General features: G+C 39.9%; 1 protein-coding gene across 6 annotated transcripts in view; it reads left to right on the top strand.

The window, feature by feature from the left end:
• The first annotated feature begins 481 nt into the window (after positions 1 to 481).
• The window catches only part of ATP9B (ATPase phospholipid transporting 9B (putative)), a 118,446-nt gene continuing 94,281 nt past the window's right edge, over positions 482 to 24,646 (top strand). For 2 of the 6 annotated variants that reach the window (XM_053396685.1, XM_053396686.1), the window contains exons 1-4: positions 482 to 602; positions 10,500 to 10,673; positions 17,088 to 17,238; positions 24,196 to 24,309. In XM_053396685.1, the coding sequence (XP_053252660.1) occupies positions 508 to 602; positions 10,500 to 10,673; positions 17,088 to 17,238; positions 24,196 to 24,309 (534 nt within the window). In that variant the 5' untranslated portion in view covers positions 482 to 507. Of the gene's footprint in view, positions 603 to 10,499; positions 10,674 to 17,087; positions 17,239 to 24,195; positions 24,310 to 24,646 lie in introns of those variants that run through there. The other 4 variants (XM_053396687.1, XM_053396688.1, XM_053396690.1 and 1 more) reach the window with 4 other exon arrangements.

Here is a 24,646-nt window from a genome sequence, read left to right on the forward strand (position 1 = left end):
TCAATGCAGCAGCGCTCAGCGGGAAGAGGCATCCGGGCTTGAATCCTGCGATCTCTGCGGCTCCACACGGACGCCGGAGACGCGGGTCCGCGCCTGCCTTTCGCCGCCACGACCCCGCTGGGCTTTCGCTTTCCCTTCCCCGCTCCGCTTCAGCCCCTTCAGAACTCCGCGCTTCGCCCATCCGGCGCGCTCTCTTCTAGCTGGGGGAGGAGCGCGAGCGCTTCTCGGAAGCTGATTGGACGCGGCGCTCTGCCTGGCTCGGCTTCCCTCACGCCCCTCGCTTCCTCTTTCGCTTGCTCTCTTGAAAAACTAAGCCTTCGCTTCCCGCCCGCTTACGTCACCGACGCACTGCGCGCGGGCCGCGTGACGTCAGCTGGCGTCGGCGGTGACGGCGCCGCCCATCCGTTAAGCTGAGGGAGGGGGAAATCCGGGGCAGAGGGAGGGAGGGGAGTAGGGGAAGCGGCCAGCCGGCGGGCGGGGGGAGGGGAAGGGGGTGGGCGGAGAAAGATGGCGGACCAAATCCCTCTGCACCCGGTGCCGCGCAGCACCCAGCGAAGGGCGGCGTATTACACCAACGCCTCCGCCGCGCAGAGGCACAGCAGGTACTGGCCGGGAGGGAAGTGGCGGGGGGGGGGGCGCGTGAGGGGTGCTGGTGTGTGAGGTGCCTGGTGGGGGATGGGCTCCATCCTGCGCAGCCCCCGACTTGACTGGCAGTTTGGGGCCCTCACTCGACGGACAGGACAGGGCGGCTGCGGCTCTCTGGGCCTTTGGGTGGGGGGTCAGGCTGTCAGCTTTCTTAGGCTGGAGGTGGGGGGGGGGAGGCTGTCCCTTCTGGGAAGGTGCTCAGGGGTTGGCGCTGCAGTGATGCTGCTTTGACAGGCTCCCTTTGCCCCGATTTTGGAGCGGGGTGGTGTGATGTCTCGGCCCTGGGACCGGTGCTTCCAAGTCCAGAGCCCTGCTTTGGCAATGCCCTAGAGCTCCTCCCTGGAACATAGAAAGTGATAATGGATGAATACTCTGAGCATGTGCAGAGTGTGTCCGTGTTGCCACTGAGGGGGTCGACCTCTGGGATCAGAAGGAAGGGTTGGTAGAGCAGTGTGCCACTTCTAGGAAGCAGGGAGGGCCCCACTGACACTTGGCTCTTACCATAGGCAACTGGAGGAATGGGCGAAGAACAATGTTGAGAGCACCTCTGTGGTTAAGGGTCTCTCGCCTAAGTCCTTCTCAAGCTTGGAGCAAATCATATGTGGTGGATGGTCTGGATTACCCTTCCTGGTGTTTGTTTACATATGTTGAGTTTCAACAGAACCACTTAATTCTTATCCAGGATGAGTTCAGTGGCAGAACTGGAATCCATCCCCCCAGTTTTCCAAACTTCTAGACTGGGCTGTAGATGTTGGCTACTGAATCTTTCTACTTGGAGGAAAATGATTGTTGATTTTAATGGCCTTCCCTACTAACCAAAGCTCTTGAGGTGACTTGCAATATGTTGGAAATACTGGCGTAAGATGTTTAGGGAGGAAATTAAGAGTCCCCTCACAAGGCAGAACTTTCTCATTCAGGCTGCTGCAGATGTCTCTAGAGGCTTTTGATTTTTAGAAACAACTGCAAAGGCGCTGGCAAGGATTCCCATGTGTTTGGGAATCCTATGGGTTCTTCATTCCATGGGTGCCTGTGTGCATGCATGGTGCCCTTTTTGCGCATTCTTCTGAGTCTGTGTGAGCCAGGGGCATGATTAATGGGCAAAGGCCTACTCTCCCCTCATGCATGTCGGGAGAGCACCTGAACAGGTCTCTAGGTTCAATTCATTATTGTTTCTCTAGAGCAGGGGTAGTCAACCTTTTTATACCTACCACCCACTAATGCATCTTTCTTGATGGTAAAATTTCCTTACTTCCCACCAGTGCTCGATGGAAGGAGGATTCAGCTTGTGCCATAGAACCCCCTACTGCCCACCTAGAATCCTGAAATGCCCATTAGTGGGAGGTAGGGACCAGGTTGACAACCCCTGCTGTAGAGGAACAAATTTGTTACTGTGTTCTATTTAAAAATGGAATCTGGTGACCACTTTAACATAGTTGTTTCATGCCGTTGGGTTCAACTGATTACGGATGCCTTAGGAATTCATTTGATTACAAAGGTTTTGAGTTAGGCTGGTATGCCATTTCCTACATGGCAATGGGGAGTTTGGTCCTACTCCTAAGGAGGTGTCTGAACTCCCTTCCAATAACAGCTTGGAGTTTATCCAGTACTTTGGGATTTGTGGAGGCAGCCTCTGATAGAAAGAAGCTGCAAACTGAAACTGGAAATACTGGTGCATATGTATAAGCACTTGGGTTTTCACTCTGGGATCCGATTTCCAGGCACAGAAAGTTTAGGTTTTGTAAAGGTATCTTTTATTTGGAGAAACATATGAAAAATTAAGGACTTATAGAAAAGATGAAACAGATAACATGTTTCCCTCTTTTTAAAATCAACACATTTGGGAACATTGTAAATACAAGAAAAGACAGATTGAGCCCGGTGGTACTTCAGAGACTAACTTTTATTGTCTTTAAAGCATAAGCTTTATAGCCTATAGGTTACTTGAACAGATTTATAAAGTTGAAATTTATGATAAGGCAATGATTTGACAGCTGTTGGTGTATACATTACATACACTATCCATCTTCCTTACTACATCAAACTATACAGTATCTCACATGCATCACCTCAGATACAAGACCCTCTTCAAGAGAGGAGTCTTCAATAGTGTGGAGTACAACTGGGCTATGAAAAGGTGTGATGGAGTAATGTGAATCACATTTCATTATGAAATAGAGGTGTGCAAATATTCCTTAAGGCCTTGTAAATGTGGGAAGGAACTTTTAGGCTACATTCTTCCCTGGCAGTAAGCCCTATTTAAAGCACTGAAACTAAGCACTTAGTAGATATGCACAGAATTCTGCTGTAAGTCTTAAGCACTCTATCACAAAATCACACTGTATTTTTAGAGTCCTGTTCTTCTCACGCTCCCAACTGGGTTGTATCCAACTAAGTCATTGTACAAGTAGAATGACTTAGGCTCATGCAGCGGAACTTCCACTACCTTGTCTTGGTCCTTACCCCAAGCACCAAGCCCTGACCTGCTGTGGAGAATTAAGAGCAGAGAGGATGAGTGGAGAGGGTTCAGGGAGAGGAGTAGGAGGGGAAGTTCTGTTGTGTTAGCAGGAAAATGGTGGTAAACTGGGTAATGGTGCTTAAGTAACAATGTTTACTCTCTGAGATAAGAACTTTAGTTTTCTAGATACATAATTATTTACGTAAGTAAATCCTTGATACATTTTCAAATGTATTGTTGGATCAGATCATGTATACAATCTTGTTTTTGGCAAACTTGTTAACACTAGATAATCTGGGTAGCAGGTTTTGCACCGTAAAATGTGTCCCCACGTCCCCATGAAGCATGTTCTGTATATAGACTACACATGAGCTACTCATGAGTTACATGCAACATGCATACATACTCATGAGTTACATGCAAATCTTAGACTATTTTTTTCTTTTTTATTCTGAATTTTTAAAGTAGTTGTGAAATATTTGATTTGGTAAATTAATGTAAATCTGTTAATTGACATTTTGTGTTTGTATGGTATGAAATGTTGTTCTCATTCTCCAAATTGGAATCTTTTTTTTTTGTAAAAGAAAATAGGTTTTTTTTCACCCATTCAATAAAGATACAGTTTTAAAGCTATTTTATAGTCTACTTGATTCTTAGTTTGTATTATATGTTCTTTTAGAGTCCAGGAACAGACAGTTTCTGTTCTTGTGTTTTATTTAATGGGGGAGAGAGGTTCAGAAAATAGGGTTTTGTTTCATTTTTCAGATCACCATATCTGTTTGTCTTAAGCATAGCTTTTCAGAAGCTTGCTTTTGAAATATGCTACTTTCACAAGCTCATTTTAAAGATTGTCCTTTGAAAGCTTAGTTTATCTAATCTATTCTCAAATAAGGTTTTTTATTATTTAGGTTCAGGACTTATATGTGTGACTCATGCTCATGTTTACTGCCTGGCCTTTTTGTTATCTTCCCGCACCTCTAAAACATCTTTATGTTTTTGTATCTGTCTCTGATAACAAAGTACTTAAACCTTGGACAAAAATAGTGAGCATTCTCTAGTTTCATATAGTTAAGTTTTGTCAATGTCTTTGTATTAATATATCAGTCAATTCTCATGGTATCTTTATTTTAAGATCAAGCCAGAGATAGTGTCTTGTTTTCCCCCAGTGTTATCCACAAAAAAGTAATAAAACAAGATACATCACTATACTATTTCAGTCAATCTGTTTGCCCAGTCCTCTGAGACAGAATTATAGCACTTTATTCCAGTTAAGAATGTTCAAACAAGGGGTGTGACATAGGTTTGCAATAACAATGGTCAAGTAGTAGATACCAAGCTTGCTGTTCAAACAGAAAACTCCGGCATTTATTGCAATAGAAATTTGGCAAACTAAAAGTCTTAGTTCTCATCCATGTAAGAATAAGAAGTTCTGACCCATCCCAGGTATGTATTTATGTGAACCAAAGAAATTGTCAAGGCAATCTGGACTAGAAGGTGATTGCATGTGGAAGGGGATATATGGTTATCTCTTGCCGCCTTAGTGGCCAATCAGATGCATAAGAGAAGCCCAGAAATAGGATATCAGCAAAATAGACCTCTTCCGCTGTTGTTCCCTAGTGAATGGCATTTCTTCTGATCTTGGAGGCAGCATATACAGTGGTACCTTGGGTTAAGTACTTAATTTGTTCCGGAGGTCCGTTCTTAACCTGAAACTATTCTTAACCTGAAGCACCACTTTAGCTAATGGGGCCTCCCGCTGCTGCCGCGCCACCGGAGCACAATTTCTGTTCTCATTCTGAAGCAAAGTTCTTAACCCGAAGTACTATTTCTGGGTTGGCAAAGTCTGTAACCTGAAGCGTATGTAACCCGAGGTACCATAGAATCATAGAATCATAGAGTTGGAAGAGAGCACAACGGCCATCGAGTCCAACCCCCTGCCAAGCAGGAAACACCATCAGAGCACTCCTGACATATGGTTGTCAAGCCTCTGCTTAAAGACCTCCAAAGAAGGAGACTCCACCACACTCTTGGCAGCAAATTCCACTGTCGAACAGCTCTTACTGTCAGGAAGTTCTTCCTAATGTTTAGGTGGAATCTTCTTTCTTGTAGTTTGGATCCATTGCTCCGTGTCCGCTTCTCTGGAGCAGCAGAAAACAACCTTTCTCCCTCCTCTATGTGACATCCTTTTATATATTTGAACATGGCTATCATATCACCCCTTAACTCCTCTTCTCCAGGCTAAACATGCCCAGCTCCCTTAGCCGTTCCTCATAAGGCATCGTTTCCAGGCCTTTGACCATTTTGGTTGCCCTCCTCTGGACACGTTCCAGTTTGTCAGTGTCCTTCTTGAACTATGGTGCCCAGAACTGGACACAGTACTCCAGGTGAGGTCTGACCAGAGCAGAATACAGTGGCACTATTACTTCCCTTGATCTAGATGCTATACTCCTATTGATGCAGCCCAGAATTGCATTGGCTTTTTTAGCTGCCGCGTCACACTGTTGGCTCATGTCAAGTTTGTGGTCAACCAAGACTCCTAGATCCTTTTCACATGTACTGCTCTCAAGCCAGGTGTCACCCATCTTGTATTTGTGCCTCTCATTTTTTTTGCCCAAGTGCAATACTTTACATTTCTCCCTGTTAAAATTCATCTTGTTTGTTTTGGCCCAGTTCTCTAATCTGTCAAGGTCATTTTGAAGTGTGCTCCTGTCCTCTGGGGTGTTAGCCACCCCTCCCAGTTTGGTGTCATCTGCAAATTTGATCAGGATGCCCTTGAGTCCATCATCCAAGTCGTTGATAAAGATGTTGAATCAGACCAGGCCCAAGACAGAACCCTGTGGCACCCCACTAGTCACTCTTCTCCAGGATGAAGAGGAACCATTGATGAGCACCCTTTGGGTTTGGTCAGTCAGCCAGTTACAAATCCACTGAGTGGTAGCATAGTCAAGACCGCATTTTACCAGCTTCTTTACAAGAATATCATGGGGCACCTTGTCAAATGCCTTGCTGAAATCAAGGTAGGCTACATCCACTGCATTCCCTTCATATACCAGGCTTGTAATTCTGTCAAAAAACGAGATCAGGTTAGTCTGACATGACTTATTTTTCAGAAATCCATGCTGAATATTGGTGATCACAGCATTCCTTTCTAGGTGCTCACAGACTGTTTGCTTAATGATCTGCTCCAGAATCTTCCCTGGTATTGATGTCAGACTGACTGGGCGGTAATTATTTGGGTCCTCTCTTTTCCCCTTTTTGAAAATAGGTACAACATTTGCCCTCCTCCAGTCTGCCGGGACTTCGCCTGTTTTTCAGGAATTCTCAAAGATAACTGCCAGTGGTTCTGAGATCACATCTGCCAGTTCTTTTAATACTCTTGGATGCAGTTCATCTGGCCCTGGAGACTTGAATACATCGAAACTAGCCAAGTATTCTTGTGCTATCTCCTTAGTTATTCTGGGCTGTGTTTCCTCTGCTGAATCATTTGCTCCAAATTCTTCAGGTCGGGCATTGTTTTCTTTATCGGAGAAGACTGAGGCAAAGAAGGGATTGAGGAGTTCAGCCCTTTCTGTGTCTCCTGTTTGCATTTCACCATCTTCTCCTCTGAGTGACCCCACTGTTTCTTTGTTCTTCCTTTTGCTACGAACATACCCATAAAAGCCTTTTTTGTTGCTTTTAACCTCTCTAGCAAGCCTGAGTTCATTCTGTGCTTTAGCTTTTCTGACTTTGTGTCTACACGTGCTGGCTATTTGTTTGAATTCCTCTTTGGTGGTTTCTCCCCCTTTCCATTTTTTGTACACATCCTTTTTTAATCTTAACTCAGTTAAAAGTTCTTTAGATAGCCACCCTGGCTTCTTTAGGCACCTTCCATGTTTCCGTCTCATTGGTATTGCCTGAAGTTGTGCTTTTACTATCTCCCTCTTAACAAACTCCCAGCCAGTGTAATTACTATTACTAGTGGCTGTTGATAGGCTTAATTCTCATTGAATTTATCTAATATCCTTTTAAAACATTTGTGTTGGTGGCCATCACCACACCATGTCCTGGCAAATTCTGTAATTTAACACTGCACCTCATGAAAAAGTGCTTTCTTTTGTCTTTCCTAAATTTACCCTTAAGCGTTATTGGCTGTAAGAAAAAACACTCTCTGTCCACTTTCTCAACAGCATGCATAGTTTTACACACACATGCTTTTTCAAATACTCCCCTGATTCTCTGGAATAGCACATGAGGAAGGGGGACTTGGGACTTGCCTCTCTCTTTCTTCCTCCAGCAGATTGCTTCATGGGCAATGAGTTGTGTTCACAGCAAGTCTGACTCAATCCCGTGGAATTTTCCTTTTTCACTACTGCACAGAATTCTGCTGTAATGACAATGTGTCATTTTTGTTACACAAACCTTCACAACCCAAGATCTTTTCCCTGGTCATTTGCTGCCAGCTCAGTGTATGTTACACAATGATATGGGGTGAAAAAAAATTCCATCCTCTATTTTTCTGCATAAAATGTTGCATTTCAAAAGTTCATTAGTACTGTAACAATGTCAGTTCCAAATAAATAATAGGAAAGCTTGGCAGTTTCATAGTTTTTAGCTTTTTTATTAGATGCAAATAAAATAAACTTGCTAAATTAGATTATCCTCTAGGCCAGTAGAAAAGTTTTCCAAGCAAACTCAGCATTTTCCAATTCAAATTACCCTATGCAAATTAATTCAATTCATTTTAAAAAATAAATCACACAACACTTATGTGATAGTTTTTTTGCCCCACTGTGCATCACTTTTTACTTAATTACAGTAAACTGCTTTTGCCATTTTAATGCTCATTCATACAGTTTGACTCTTTGCATTCCCCCACCCTCTTATATAGTGTGGTGTCTTCAGTAAACTTAATCATATCTCAGTTTAACCCTAACTCTGATACAGCGCCCCACTTTGTGGCTGAGAATGAAACCATAAGTGCTAATTCTCTCCAGAATTGCAGCAGCTAGTATAAAAGTTTCTCATAGATTAAAAGAAGCAAGGAGAAGATTGGACTTGAAGAATGCTTCCACTATAAGAATGAAGTAGTGACTCCAAAGCAGCATATTATTCAGAAATAAAGTGCCAGGAATTTTGAGAAGCAATGGGAGAGAATTGTGACGATTTGCCAGTTCACCGTGAATTAAACATTAGGAGTAATGCACGAAGAAACTTAGAGTTTTGCTTGACTGCTCAGGGTTTCTATATTTGACTGCCATTCTGAACGCCTTGAAAAATAGAGGGGTAGGAATGTTACAATAGCTCCTTCATGATAGTGTATGTGCAGAAGCATATTTTGGTTTGCTGATGTTTACGTAGTTTGTGTAGTGATAATATAAAAGAAAACAGCTTTTTAAAATATAGATATGATTTAAGCAGTAGACAGTAAATTGCAATTGGCACTTAATGAACTCATTTGGTTACTATTCCTTTGAAAAGCCATCAAAGTTTGAAGAGAACATGGTATTATTTTCACAGCAGATATTTATATAAAAGTTAATTTTGAAGAACGTATTGTAATCTCTTTTCTCCTAGTTTCTTTTTTTGTTAGAACTTGTTTAATATTAATGTTCTTTTTCTTTTGGAAGCCATTTTTTCTCCAGATACCTGTCTTGTATCTGATTTAGTAACACCAGTGATGTGTTATGCATACTTACTTATTTATTCATGTGGCTTTCAGAGCTTTATTTTATAAAAAGTTTCTAGCATTATACTTAATTGGTTTGTCACTCATGGTAAACTAGCACAATTCAGTGTACATGGCACTAGATCACAAAGAAATCGAAATTTTTTCCCTATGAAAAATCCATTATTCATCATTGTATTGTTTGTAAATACTATGGTAAAAATTCTAACACAATAGGAAAATTGCTTTTTGGAGAAGAATAAATTGCTTGCCAGTTCAAAGGCTGCATTTTGAAGTCAAGTTACTAAACATTATGCTTATTTGTTATCTTAGTAGTTGGCACACTTGTAGAGTTAACACCACAGTTATTGATTTTAAAATATTTTTGAGAAAACGTGTTTTTATAAGAGGTATGAATAAATTTCATTCTTTAATTCCTGAGATGATGATAAGAAATGCTTTTAGTGTACTGGTGAATAGAAATATGTAATTTTTGACAAAGATGGGTGTACCCTGTTTCATTGTAAGTTGTGCAATGGAGGATTTTGATTTTCTCTCCCCTCCCCTTCCCGCCCAGATTGAACAGTCAGGCATATATTTCTCAGTATTAGAACTTTGTTTTAACAGCAATTGTTTCATGATTTTTCAGTGTAAATTATGTTGAGAAAAGTATCCTATTAATGTGGTCCATTAGCCACTTTAACACTAACAAGTGTAAAGGAATGCCATGAGATACATACCATTGCTTATATGTGCCTGGTTCCCATATAATGCTAGGCCATAGTTGTTCAGCTAACCACAGGTTGTCCACAAATGATCAAACAAACAATGACCAGGGTTGTTTTGTTTTCCAGCTGCTCTTGCCTCATAACTTTGTAGCTTAGCAAGCACCTAAGGTTGAGTGACCAAACTAAACATGGTTCAGGAAGAGTTTGAGGTTAGCAAGTAATGAAAGAGTTCAATGCCACAGACCCAGAAGTACCAACAGCAGCACGTGGTCCCCCCCCCCCAATAAGATTTGACACTTGTATGATGCCAAAGAAAGGGAGGGCAGTGGTTCTGCTCTCTTCAGTTCATAATGACACAGCAATCACAGAACAGAATTCCAAGCATGAGATCATTCTTTATTGTAATAAAAACTTGTGATTAGATGGTCTCTACACATGCTTCCAAATGCATGATCAAGTTATGGTCAGTGGTCATTTTTCCAAATATGGTGGACATTGGCTGCTTGAATGTCTTACATTGTTTGCAAGACAGTGGCCAGTGCTGTGAACATCCCCAAAGACACCTCCTCCTAGCAGGCCTAGGTCCGGAGTTGATCAAATTCTGGACTGATGTCTATGCACGCAGACGGCTTATACGGGATATAAAGACAAGACAGCCTAAAAACTGGTATGAGCTGCTGAGGTTGACACCAGTAAAAGTGAAAGGCCTTATCCAGGGCTTTTTTCCAGCTGGAACTCAGTTCTGACACCTCTCAGGTCCTCACAGTCAAACTATGGATTAGCTCCTGGTAGTGTGCAGGGGAGGATCAAAGTGGCTGCAGTTTTCTAACTATATCAGTGTACTTGCTCATTCATGCTTAACTATTATTTGGCTTAGTGTGTGCAGACAAGGCCATTGTGTGTTTATATATTAAGAATGCTTTGAATGCATGCTATATATACATAGCAACTAAAAAGAATGTTATCAATTATTTGGAGTTAGTCCAATGTTCTCATTTATTTATCTATTTATTTACAAAACCAATAGGTACCAAGTAGAGGACGAGTCATCGCATTTGGATGAAATGCCCCTAATGATGTCTGAAGAAGGGTTTGAAAACGATGAAAGCGATTACCATACATTGCCAAGGGCCAGAATTTTTCAGAGAAAACGAGGTTTAGAATGGTTTGTCTGCGGTGGATGGAAATTCCTTTGTACCAGGTTTGTTGCTGTTTTTCTTTTCTTTTTTGTGATAGCTTGATTTCTGTCTTGTAGTTTAAGTAAATCCAGGGTGATTTTTAACATGGAAAGTATTTTAAAGCAAAACTCATTATAATTTAGAAAGAAAAATATTTGAAAATTAAGAAACTGCAATTATGTGCCACCATGGAGTTTACTGTGGGGCAGGATGGGTTTGAACTGAGTGGTGGAAGCAAACCCCAAAATACTTTTTTCTACCCTCTTAGGATTCCTTGTGGGGTGGGGAAGAATTAAGGAATGCAGATAATCTTTTGCCTTCGTTCTTCCTTCATCCCTGAAGCTCTCACTGGAGGAAAGAGTGACTATGTGCCAGAAGTTATGTGATCTCTGAAGCTAATTCTTCCTAGCCTCCCTCTACTTGGCCTCTGTCAAGTCCCAAGGTGGTTTCTAAGCAGAGCAATTTCAGCTCAAAGAGCGTGTGCGAAGATGTGTACTTCTACTGAGACTTTCTCCTCTCCCCCAGGTTACTCTGGGAGAGTGTAACTTCCATTTCACCATGAGGCAAGTGGTGTAGGGAGGGGGATTCTGGAAACAGCCATTGGGGAGTGACCATGATGAGTGGCCAAAGATTGCTGCTCTTTGTCCTGAGTTTATGTAAATACAGTGGCACCTTGGTTTAAGAACAGCCCTGTTTATGAATGATTTGGTTTACGAACTCCACAAAACCAGAAGTAGTGTCCCGGTTTGCAAACTTTACCTCGGTCTAAGAACGGAATCCGAAGGGTGGAAGGGCCCCATGGTGGGAAGCCTCAGAATCTGATTTTCCATTGTTCTTTGGCTCATCAGTGATGGCTGTTGTGCTCATTTCGTTACTGTCAATAACATTTTATCCTCATGCTTTATTCTTTGTAGCTGGCTGCTGACACTGCCCATCCTCTCAAAATAGTTTGCCAAAAGGTCCTTTTTCCTAGAGTGTATCGTCCTTACAAAGTTTCATTAGTTTAGGAATTAGAATGGGCAAAAATCCCATTTGGAGGCCTCATTCCTAACTTATTTTTTATGACCTGTAAAGAGAGATGGCAGTACCCTTTCAATGATGTTCCCGAGAGCCTTAACACTAATTCACTAACGGTGGGTAATATCTTGAGTTGATTGATGTTGGTGAAGGGGGAAACGTAAATTCATTAACTGATGATAAGTTAACATTTCAGCTTTAAAGGTTAAAAAGTACATGTAACTGATGACTCTAGAGTGAATACAAGTTAGAATTATCTCCCAGTACTCTGCTGTCATTTATAAACCTCTTGTGTTGAACTCTCATGCTTGACTTTAGCAGAGTCTCTTGAGGAAATTAGTCTTGCATTGTCAGAGCTCTCTCATGTTAGACTTATATTAAACACACTTTTTCACAATAAAAAGTTGCCGTAATTAGTAATGTGCTAAAGATTTGTACATTTGCATGTGCTCAGAATTGCAACCATAGTCATTAGCTTTGGGGGCCCCCCCACATTTTTTCAGGTACTTTCGTATAATCTATTGACTTTTACGTTTCTGTTTGGGGGAGGCTATATAGAACAATTAAATAAAAATATATTGATCAATTTAGTTTGCTTTGTCATATATATACTTCAGCGCTGACGGCAGTGAAAAGCTGTAATGAGAGTGACCTAGATGGTAGAGCTAGGCACAGTATGCTAGGTTTGGGGTTTTAGGAACAATGCTAAGGACAAAGATCGGTATATTTCTTATACCCAAGAATCTGCTGCTACCCTGCACAATTTCTGAGGACTGCTTGGAAGAAGCTGCATGTCTTGTTGATGGAGCCTGAGCCAGCACTTAAAAGTGTTGTCATTCACCAACCATAGGGTTAATGGAAAGTTAGTTACAAACTGGAATGTACACAGACATCTACTGCAGATACTGCATATACACTCTACATTACAAACCCCTCTCTTAAATGCACATAACAAATATGTACACCAGCCTTCCTCAGCTGGTACCCTCCATGTTTCAGACTACATCTCCCATCAGCCCCAGCTAGTTGAGAGGCAGGGCATCTCATTAAAAGTTTTACAAGTGATGGGAAGAAGCCAGGAGAACATCATGCAAAACAGGATGCATTAATTATTTGACCACGTCTGTAATTCTAGTATGGACTTCTTTTGCAGTACTACTTTTTGTCTTTTGCATGTAGAAGAAGCAGAACATCACTATTCACTTGCTCATAGATAACTCTGGCTCTGTTGCTTCAGGAACTGTGATTACAGTGTCAGTGAGGGTGCTGATTCTGAGAACCAAATAGCTCACATGATACAATACATTATACAAAAAACAGTTATTAATATACTTTGTGAAAGTAGCCAAATATATAGCTCTTCTGAATTTTGAAGCCCGATGTCTAGGGCCTCTGATGCTGATGTCATAATGTTGTCTAGACGCAAACCAAATCAGCCATCTTTACTTATAGAAGTTTCAGTATTGCACTTCAGCTTTCATTAAGCTTTGTTTAAAAGTTGAGAACTGAGCTGCTGTTTATTGTTATTATTAGAATCAGTTGGGGTCTAAATCTGTCATGCAAATTTTGTGATCCGTGCACTATTTGGTTTCCTCTCTATAGTATCTGCCCAAATTTATCCTTACAGTGTCAAAAACAACAAAATATCAAGCTCTCTCTTCTTTAAGCTTGTTAAGCACAGTAGCTATGTTCACAGTAGCTTTCTCAGAATTGGCAGAATTCCTGTGTGCTTGATTCCAGTGATCTGTAATACAATTAATGCCTTCAGAAAAATATAACCAATGAATAGTATTCAACTAAGTTTTACTCAGAGTAGACCCATTGAAAGTACTTGACTAAGTTAGGTCCATTAATTTCCCTGCATCTACTCTGAATAAAACTTAATTGAATATGCTATGTTAAGCTTTTGAAAGCTAACTCATTTTTAGTTGTAATTATTTCTTCCATTTTTAATTTAGACACTCTCTTTTAGCTTGTGAAAGTATAATGCACATAGATCAATACTCTGGAGTTCCTTGGACTAGATTGATTTCTTTCTCATGAGATGTACATTGCAGTTCTCTCTGATATATATGTGTATATACCCACAGACACACTACTTTGTCCCTGTGAAAATGGTGCGGTTGAACATTTCCATATGAAATGAAGGGGATATCAAATACTCGAATTAATTTGGACTGTAAGATGGCCTGTACACTTTCAGTTAATCTGCAACACATTTGTTGTTCAGAAGCATGGGAAAATGCTGATCTTTTAAGAATGACATGACTATTGTGTCGCTTTAGGCCTGATTATCAAAGCTACCCGTTGAGTACATTAATTACAGTATGTTTTCTTCGTAGATGTAGTTCTTGCTATTTAGAATTTAATAAAGAATAGCTTATCCTTGGACTGAGTATGCCAATATAGGGTCTTTTATTGTCTTTTTGATTTTTTAAAAAAAATGTTCTGAGTAATTTCCTTTTAGTTAAGCTTGAAAATGAGTACAAGTGGGAATGGCTGGAAAGTTTTTTTAAAATGTTTTTTAAGTTCAGCTTTTGACTTGGCAGAACGTATTTCATATGCAAAATAGTAAGATCTATACCAGTTTTGTTCAACAATTGCTATTCTTTTAAGTACATCTCTAATCAGTGCCACTAGGGTACTTTTTCTGTTTTTAGGAAAAAACAATGTTACTATACAGATTTTTATTACAATAAGAAGTTAAACTTTAACAAAATCTATTCTGCTATTCATTATGCTCTCCAGAGTTTTTGTTAACTTTAATTATACTGGAAATATATATGTGTACATGAGACAAAGATGAGAGAGGTAAGTAGTAAAACAACACAACAGCCTTCTCTCTTGTACTATTGGTTATAGCAAGTAGGTCCTTGCATCTTTTCTATAATAGCACATTTAATTAAAAAATTCCATTGTCTATATAAATTGAAATTGTGTGATTTTGTCTAAAACCCTTTTTTTTTAAAATTAGATGAAAAGGAAACTCAATGTATAGTTAGAATGCGAGCAAAAGTATTTGGTTCTCCCATCCAAAGCATTTAGCTATTATATTGGGTATCAGGTGATAGTTGTGTCATGGCTGGGTTGATCCAAATTGAATTTGCGTGTCATTTGATACATTGTCTGTGGTAACAAGAAATTATATTTTGGAAGGGCTTGATAACTTTACTAAACAAATCTATAAATCCATATCCTACGCTGACCCAGCTGAGTCTGCCTGCTTATGCAGTGTAAGACCGCTCCAGGCCAGCAGTGGTGGTAAGGACTGTTGCCATCATCATCGATAGAAATTCAAACTCCCTCGCAGTGAGACCAATCCACACTGTTCTTGGGTTCAAGGAATTGTTTGTGGTCTTGGATCAGAACAGGGATGATAGTGTATCATCCGCCCTGCTACACTACAGCCTTCTAGACTGAGCTGGCAGAGGTAGTCTTGGATGTGGTGTTTGGGGGCTCAGAAGTTCAGGGGGTAGCAGTATGGGAGACAGCATTCTGTCTTAAGGTGTGCAATTTCTTGTCCACATATGTGAGTCTGGTACCTTTGTTGTGTAGTATTCATCATATGCTGAAGGCACACTTCTTTCATTCTGGCCTTTGACACTTTTGATATATATTTTAGCACCCAACCTATCCTTTTTATTGTAATCTGCTTTAACTGTTTTTAATATACCGTATCGGCCCGAATATAAGCCGCACCTGAATATAAGCTGCACTTTTAAAATTGGGGGGGACGGACTCCATTCCTTGCTGCTCCTGTCTGCATACAGGGGGGGAGCCACGCTGCGTTGCTGGTGGCCTTTACCCTTCCTCGTTCTCTCCCTTCCCGGGCTTTGGGGGAGAGGACGAGGGACTATGCACAGGGCGGGCACCGCTTTGCCGCACTCCTGGTGCTGTTTGCCCCATGCTCCCGGCTGCATACCATAAGGTTGCAAATATAAGCTGCACTTTTAACTTTTCATGGTCGGAATTTGGGAAAAGTGAGGCTGATATTCAGGCCAATACGGTATATATTTTTAATTGTTGCAACTCACCCTAGGACCTTATGGTGAATGTCTGATAAGAAATATTAACAGCAACCTCTAAAAATTACATTCCCCATAACTCAAAGTATATTTTTTAAATGCTCTTTAAGCAATAGGTCTCATTACTACCCTTTGTTAGCAACAGTTGTGTAAATGTTTTATTTCTAAACTCAATACTAACCTTAGATTATTTCTTCCAAATGTTTCTCTGAATGTAACTATGTATGCTTTGACTTGCATAGAGGAGCCTTTGTTACTGTTTTGCGGGCAAAAGGCACATGATCGCAAAAGGCATGCAGCAGCCTCTGTATACCAACTGATGGGGATTTCTGCTTCAGATGGACACAGGCTTGCTGATATCCACGTCTTGAAAGTATTGAATCCTATTTGCTTGCAATAAATACTTAAAATTGAATTGTCAAAATCTATAATTATTTCCATCAGTGGAGACCTCATTGCATCTGAGGGCTTAAAGTGTACTTATCTCTAGGTGCCAATCAGTCCTTTATCACAGGCATCACCACTGTTTAGCAGTGCCAAACTTTGTTCAAACATATGTAATTTGTTTGCTAAGCTGATGAAGGTTTTGGCACCTGCCTAAGGGGAAGGAATAGTTGTTACCCGAGTCAGCCTTCCAATTCATGAACAATTCTTCACTCAAAATATTCTGTTTTGTAATTGAAAGCACAAAGAGATGTTGAAAGTCTTTAATTTGTTGTATTATTAAGAATTAAAATTAATCAAACAAAACTGAATAATTCACATATTAAAATCTATAGTACTGCATCAAAGCAATAAAGCAGTTCTTTTCTATATAGATTATGACCACCAGGGCAGCTTTCCTAAGCATATAGGTGCTACATTTTATCTTGCGGTGTTCTTTAAAAAATAGTAATCCTATACTCTGTCCACTATAGCTGCTGGCCGAGTTGCAAAGTGCCACATATATATGCAGTGGCATTTCAGCCTTCCTCTGCTGATGGCAGCAGCCTGCACTCCAATAAGCTTTCCTGGAAGGTCAGGAGCCCTTTGAAGCATATTTGAGGTGCTATCGGGAGTGCATGGGATGGGGGAGGGAAAGCCTAGGAAAACAGTGCCAGAGATCCAATGCATCCTTTCCCTAGCTTTGTTGCTGAACTCAGTAAAAACCAGGCTTTGTGCCCTGAATTTATGGAACTGCTTTTCAGTCAACGTTGTTAAGACAGAACTAGCACCACTCCTAAAATACACAGGAAGCTTGTGGACATGACTCTGTTTACAAATACTGTAAAAATAAAAAATAGGCATATGAGATCTGTTAGTTGCATTGAGTTTCTTTAAGAACCACTGCTTTCCTTTTAGCAAGCTGAATATACTATACTGACATTTAAAGCATAGCTTTCTTTTTCCTTGCAGTTGCTGTGATTGGCTCATAAACATTTGCCGGAGAAAGAAAGAACTCAAAGCACGCACAGTATGGCTTGGATGTCCTGAAAAATGCGAAGAAAAATATCCAAGAAATGCTATAAAAAATCAAAAATACAATATCTTTACATTTATACCTGGGGTAAGGCTACTAATGATTCCTTAAAGGTGGGCTTAGTTTATGTCCCTTATAAATTGTATGTCTTACAATATTTTAAAACAAATCATTTGAATGATAAGTTGTGCAATCGTTTCATGCTTATTTGAAGTTCAGGCAATCCTCTTTTCCCACTGAGAAATGTGCTTGTTGGTTAAAGTGATTAGTGGGATCAGTGATGATTACCTGTGAGGAGCAGAGACTGGCAAATTATTTTTAGGTATTGTTTTTATTTAATTTGTCTACCACCAGCGACGCGGACTTATAAAAAATGTTGGGGGGGCCCGGGAAAGCTCATGAATAATAAATAAGCTCATGAATATGCAAATAAAGTGGCGCCGCCTCCTCGTGAGCGAATAGGGGAGAGCGTGCTGCGCCTATTAATCAGCTCCAAAGGAAATTGGGTGGAGCTTTTGCTCGGGAGGGAGGGCAGGAGGCATGCAGCCCGCCCCCCCTGTGCATTTTGGGCTGGGGGAGGGGCGGCGATGGCGCTCTGCTGGAGGGGCGCCGGAGATTATTGGGGGGGCGGAGCCCCCCCAAACGAATTTTTGAGGGGGCTCGGGCCCCCTCAAGCCCCATGGAGTCGGCGCCTATGTCTACCACCCTTCATCAAAAGATCACAGGTATATATTTTCTTTAAAAAAACAAGGGCACAATGAAACATTGGGAGGAAAACAATAACACAGCATAATAAGAGAACACCCAACAATAAATACAGTTAATCTTCTAAAGCAGATTATTTCTGGGCCTGTGGGCACATCTGGAATTTTCAAAAAGTTGCCATTCTGAGCTTGAACTGTCACAAATTGTAGGGAGTGCCCTCTCCTCATTCCCACCGCATGCGTGTGTTTCTTGGGCACTGAGAGGGATGCAAGCTGGGAAGAGGAATGCCCAAAACAGGCCCCCAGAGATAAGGAGAGAAAAAAGGCAAACACAGACCTCCAGACCCTGGGGTGGGGAAACAGACATAGAAACCCAGAGAAGAGAGGAGAAAGAAAGCAAGCAAGCAAGGAAGAGACACATAGAAAAGATGGGAGGAAACAAATATACATACCCCGTACACTCTGACACATACTCAATTCCTTCTTTCCTTTCTTTTTTTACCCTGCTCCATCTGATTGGCTGCTCCATTCTTCCTTTCTCTCTCCATACCCCCTGGGTCTCACATCTCCTACACCTTACCTTTTTCTTAAAAAAATGTTTCCCCTCCCACATTATCTGTTGGAGGGCCAATCTCAGCATGGAAGGCTAGTGAGCGGAAAGAGGAAATACCAACAAGCCCCCATCTTGACTGTAATTTTTCAGACTAATATCTGCTGACTTCCAAGCTGTATGGAGAGGGGGAAGATAACTAGTGGTGAAGGGGGGAGTGAGGGGAAGCTTTTCACGGGTGCCATTGTGGCCTCAGGCGTCACATTGGACACACCAGTTCTAAGACACGATTATATGACATGATCCAGATAAAGTTAAGCATGTTTATGTTCCATTGATTTTAGTAGGAAAGATAAGCATATGATTAAATCTTCCAGCAAAGACAAAAAATAGTTTTAAGTGTCAAAATTTTATTAGATTGATCCTACAGGTTTTGGGTGATTTAAAATACCTGTTAATGAATATTTTTAATCTTATGATTCAGGATAGGTACATGTAAAATGACCTCTTAGTAAAATGTGTGTCGATTTGAAGGCTGTATAAATTTGACTTCAAATTGTTCCCTTGCTGGAAGCATTGCATTGTATTGTATGTACCTTCAGGTCAAAGTAAACACAAGAGTAGAAAAAGACCTGTCTGTAGCCTACACTCCTATGCTATCTTACTTGGAAGTGAGCTCCTATGACCTTTGTAATACCAACTTCTGAGTAGACCTGTATAGGATTGTCCCGTTAACATTTTTTGTGCAAAACACAAAGGGCGAAGTGTAGAGAAGTGAAAGTGCTTCATGTGTTCATTTTTTTCTTTCGCTTTTATAAATTTTTATTCATATTTGCACATATATCCAGGAAAAACATAAACAAAAAGTCCACCACATACCTTATACAAATTATATCCACATCACAAATCATAAATAAAATACATAACTGAGTTAGTCTCAACTGAGCCTTGGACTTCCCTCCACTCCTTTGGTAAGTATCGAATAAATTATATAGTCGCGTACTTTTTAACTCTTTTACATAGGCCTTTCCCGCTGTTAGAGTTATTTCAACCCCGCCAGTGTCACCTGAGATTTAGATTCCATATACATTAAATATTTCTTCCAATTATCATGAAATTTCTGTTCGTCTTGGTCCCTTAATCTTCCTGATATTCTATCAAGCTCAGCATAATTTATCATTTTAACCTGCCAATCACTTATGTTGGGTATTACTTCTAATTTCCAATTTTGTGCTAACATAATTCTTGCAGCTGTCGTAGCATATAGAAACAAGATCTTGTCTTCTTTTTTAATTTCTTTACCGACCATTCCTAACAAAAAAGCTTCTGGCTTTTTGGGAAATGTATATTTCAAGATTTTTTTAAGTTCATTATAAACCAATTCCCAAAAGCCTCTCACTTTGCAACACGACCACCACATATGGTAGAGGTCACCTTCTACCTCTCTACATTTCCAGCATCTTTTATCCTTCAACTTATAAATCTTCGCTAATTTCACTGGTGTGTGATACCACCTGTAGATCATTTTCCACAGGTTTTCCTTTAGTGCCGTGCATGCCGTAAATCTCATATTCTTGTTCCATAGTTCCAACCACCTCTCAAAGTCGATGTTATATCCAGTATCTATCGCCCACTTAGTCATAGCCACCTCCTCATCTTTTGTATACCACTCCAGCAAAATATCATACATCCTTGACAGTGTTTTGTTCTTACCTTCTATAACTTCTACATTAAATTTAGATTTTTTATCTTCAAATCCTACTTTCTTTTTGTCTTCTTTTAGCAGATCATTTACTTGGTGGTATTGCAACCACCCTGTAAATAAATTTTTGATCTCTTCATATGGTCTAAGTTTAATCCCTTGATCTGTCTTCCAAGTTAGTTCTTCATAGGTGGCATTCTTCCCTTCCATGTTTATTTCTTTTATAGTTAACACCTCTATTGGTGAAATCCACCAAGGTGTCTTCCTTTCCAATATATTTTTATTTCTTTCCCATACTTGGAATAGTGGTCCCCTAAAAATATGATTTAGAAAGCCTCTATGAACTTTCACCTTTTCGTACCACAGGTACGAGTGCCACCCGTACCTGTTATCGAAACCTTCCAAGTCCAAGATGTCCCTATTTTCCAATCTTATCCAATCCTTCAGCCACAATAAACACGCCGCTTCATAATATAAACTTAGATCCGGTAGAGAGAATCCCCCTCTTTCTTTTTTGTCCACCAATATTTTCATTTTTATTCGTGGTCTTTTGCCTTGCCAGATGTATCTCGCTAAGGCTCTTTGCCACTCTTTACACTGCTTTAGACCTTTTAGTACCGGAATGGTTTGGAACAAAAATAACATTCTGGGGAGAACGTTCATTTTGATAACTGCTATCCTCCCCAGAAAAGATAACCCCAATCTCTCCCAGATTTCAAGATCTTTCTTAATATTCTTCCAAGTGACCTCATAATTATCCTTATATAGGTTAATATTTTTCGCTGATATCCACACTCCAAGATATTTCACTTTGTGTGTTCATTTGTCTTCATTTTTTTAATTGGGTAAACTTGTGGCTTGTATACATTAATGCTATATATGAACATGTATTTAGTATTTGGTAATCAGTTATTAAGTATAAAATGTGAATAACATAGCAGGGCTAAAATCCATATACATAGTCTTTACTCACATTCATTCCTTATCCAAGAATTTTTTAAGAGTTAATATTGCTTTTTTGCAGTTTTAAAGCTGTGTATTACCTAGTGGCACTAAATTGTGCATTAATGAGAGAGGGATAAATATTTTCCCTTATTTTGAGCTCACAAGTAAACCAACCTCCTATTTCTGTTTTTTTGTTTTTCACATCTCTGTTGAAATGTTCCTCACAGAGTGTTGACTTTAAATGCAGAATAAGTGGTTGGAAAGTTAATTCCCCAGTATGGCTAGTGGTACAGATTACAAAAACACCCATAAATGTAGCAATTGTTTTTATGTAAGAAACCTTTATACGGTGTTGGCTATTATATGTTTTATAGGCATATAACAAAACCCTGTATTAACTAAATCCAGTTTAAAATAATGTTCTGTCTCTTCAGATTTTCTTTTGGCTTATTATGGATTTCAGGATGTAGAATTCTTTTCAACACTGACAATAATAATTTGTTGTAATACATTTTGTGCAAATCACAAAAGGGCACAGTTTGGCTTTATTTTTTTGTTCTTTGACTGATTTCAGTAAATTCTATGACTTTAGCATTGATTCTTTGGATAGCCAGCCTTGTTAGTTTCTAATTTAATATTTGACTGAAAAGTAACTCTTGAGGGAGAGGTGTTTCAATGAGTGTGAAATAAACAGGCCATTATATACTGTGCCTTTTTCCACAGTAATAAATTATCTTGTTGGTTACTTGTTGACAAGAATGCTGCGTCTTTCAATTCTTAATTTCAGTAAGAATGCAGATTTTTGTAAACCTTGTGCACTGGTTTTCCCCCCCTCTCCTTACACTCCCCCTAACCCACCAACATTATTCAGCTAGCTGGCACATACAAGGATATTACTTATAACCCCTTCTTTATTAAAAAGAAAAAGTGAGTCCATAATGTGGACTCCATAATGTGTTTTCTTTTCAGAGTATTAATGTCAACTGCTTTCATGCAGACAAATATTTTCATCTTCATTGCATGAAACCAAAATTTTCTCTATTTACACTGAACGTTTTCCTAAAGGTCATTAAGTATACATTTAGACATTGATTACTGTAGTTAAATGCACAATGTGTGTTTCAGGGGTTTAGGCAGAGTCCCGATGCCTGCAAAGATCAGCCATGATTTGTGAACACCTGTTGGCACAGCATAGTCCAGATGCATTATTACTCTTGGAATATTTTTTCTTAAACTTTTCCTTAGGAAATGGAATAGTTTGAAAGCGTTTTGTAATTGCACAGTTGGAATCCTATTCTGGCTTTAGTATGAATGCAAATTACTGAGCTATTAATTGATACTAACTGGGATTTTAAATTAATTAGTGGTGAGGGAGGAAATATTGTTACCCTGCTGAGATTAATTTATATAAGAATTTAAACATTCTAGAACAGAATAATCAAGTTTCATTGTAAATATAAACACAGTATTTCTGTAGCGTACCTCTTAGCATTTGTATACATACTTGTAAATCAGTAATAACTGCTAAACCAATTGAATTTCCCTTGTATTGAAATTTCCATAATACGTTGGTTTGTCTGGAGCTTACATTTGAATGCACTGTGTTTGCATTCTACCCACATGCAGACTTTGGGGTAACATTCTTTATTTTCATATTAAAAAAAGGAAATGTATTTAAACATAAATAAATTACAATATTAACATTTTTCCCGTGGGGAGAGTAGCTAGGGATAATAGTAGAGTGACAGGTTATATTATGCTGATTTTATTGTACAGTACAATCCAGAGCAACTATTTTGTATCACTTTGATTATATGCATACTGTTTCCTCTTATATCATAACTTTCTTTTTGGAAGGTTATATACTTTTCTTTTCTGTATTCATTACTCTTGATGCTAATGGCTAGGCAATACTGGAGTTGTTCTTTTATCACATTTGTTATTGAATAGTGGCCTCACTTTAGCTATGAATTTAGAGAACATTAATCAAATCACTGTTTTCTCAGGTTAGTTCCCCATCCATATTATGGAGATATAACTGAAGTATCTTTTAGAAGCTCAAACATTTTTTGAGGATGAGTAGCATTGGCCTCTCCTACATACACACCACTTGGGACGCAGGTGGCGCTGTGGTCTAAACCACAGAGCCTCGGGCTTGCTGATCAGAAGGTCAGCGGTTTGAATCCCCGCGACGGGGTGAGATTCCGTTGCTTGGTCCCTGCTCCTGCCAACCTAGCAGTTCGAAAGCACATCAAAGTGCAAGTAGATAAATAAGTGGGAAGGTAAACGGCGTTTCCGTGTGCTGCTCTGGTTTGCCAGAAGCGGCTTAGTCATGCTGGCCACATGACCCGGAAGCTGTACGCACGCCGGCTCCCTTGGCCAATAAAGTGAGGTGAGTGCCACAACCCCAGTCGTCCGCGACTGGACCTAACGGTCAGGGGTCCCTTTACCTTTACATACACACCACAGTACCATTCCATGCATACAGTTTCATGAGCCATGAAAAAATGCTTCTCTCTTAATTTTGAAATTATACTTCTAAACTTTTAAAAGTTTCTATGGCTCACACTGTTACCCAACCTTCCTCGTGTGCTAGTTTTGTTTAACAAAATATCTAGCCTGAAAACAATTCTTAGCGAAGCTTGCTGACTATCTACAATTCTATGATTCTATTAGTAACCACCAAACACTTACCCTCCCCCCATTGCTAAATTACAGGGTGCCCCTTATTAGTGTCTGGGCTCCTGTAAAGGATATCCTCCTCTACATTCTTGAACTCCGCTTATGAGCTTATTGTATTGCTAAGTATTGCTAAGATAATACATGTTTTGTCTAATGAACATTCTGTAGTGCTACAATAAATGCTAGATACTATAATGCCTATATTATGGATGAATTTTCTATTTAATATTTTATATTGGAATAGTCATCATCATTAAATGTTCATGTTACTATTGATTGATTTTTCTGTGTTAGTAGAGATAGTTCAAGCCATGTTGAAAGCAGCACTCAAAAAAAGGAAAAGAAACTATTATTGATTATAATTGTGATTAAAGTTCCTGTTACATAAAAAAAGTTTCTGCATACTGGAAATGTTTTTGAAAGCACCATTTCCTGGTTTTTCTTTTTTCTTTCACTTTTAGGTTTTATATGAACAATTCAAGTTTTTCTTGAATCTTTATTTTCTCGTAGTCTCCTGCTCACAGTTCGTACCAGCGCTGAAAATAGGCTACCTCTACACCTATTGGGCTCCTCTGGTAATCAAAAATGCTATACAACTATATATATATATATTTCTTTTATGAGCTTGTGTGCACATGGCCAGTGTGGTTGTATTGAACTGTCTCCTAACACTGATGGGCATGGCAGCTTACCTGGAAAGAGCAGTGGCAGTGATGTTGGTTCTGTGCACATATGCTGGCAAGAGCACAAGATTGGCTCTGCTGTTGTGTTCATGAAGCCCAGCTCTGCCATTGTCCCATCCCAGTCCCTGACAGCAGCTTTGGGGATCAGCTCTGTGGCGCTCTTCCACCACACTAGCTTCTACCACACATGAAAGACGCTCAGTGCAAAAGAAACATTTCCTATTTCTTA

Source organism: Podarcis raffonei, chromosome 7, assembly GCF_027172205.1.
Source record: "Podarcis raffonei isolate rPodRaf1 chromosome 7, rPodRaf1.pri, whole genome shotgun sequence".
Taxonomy (NCBI): domain Eukaryota; kingdom Metazoa; phylum Chordata; class Lepidosauria; order Squamata; family Lacertidae; genus Podarcis; species Podarcis raffonei.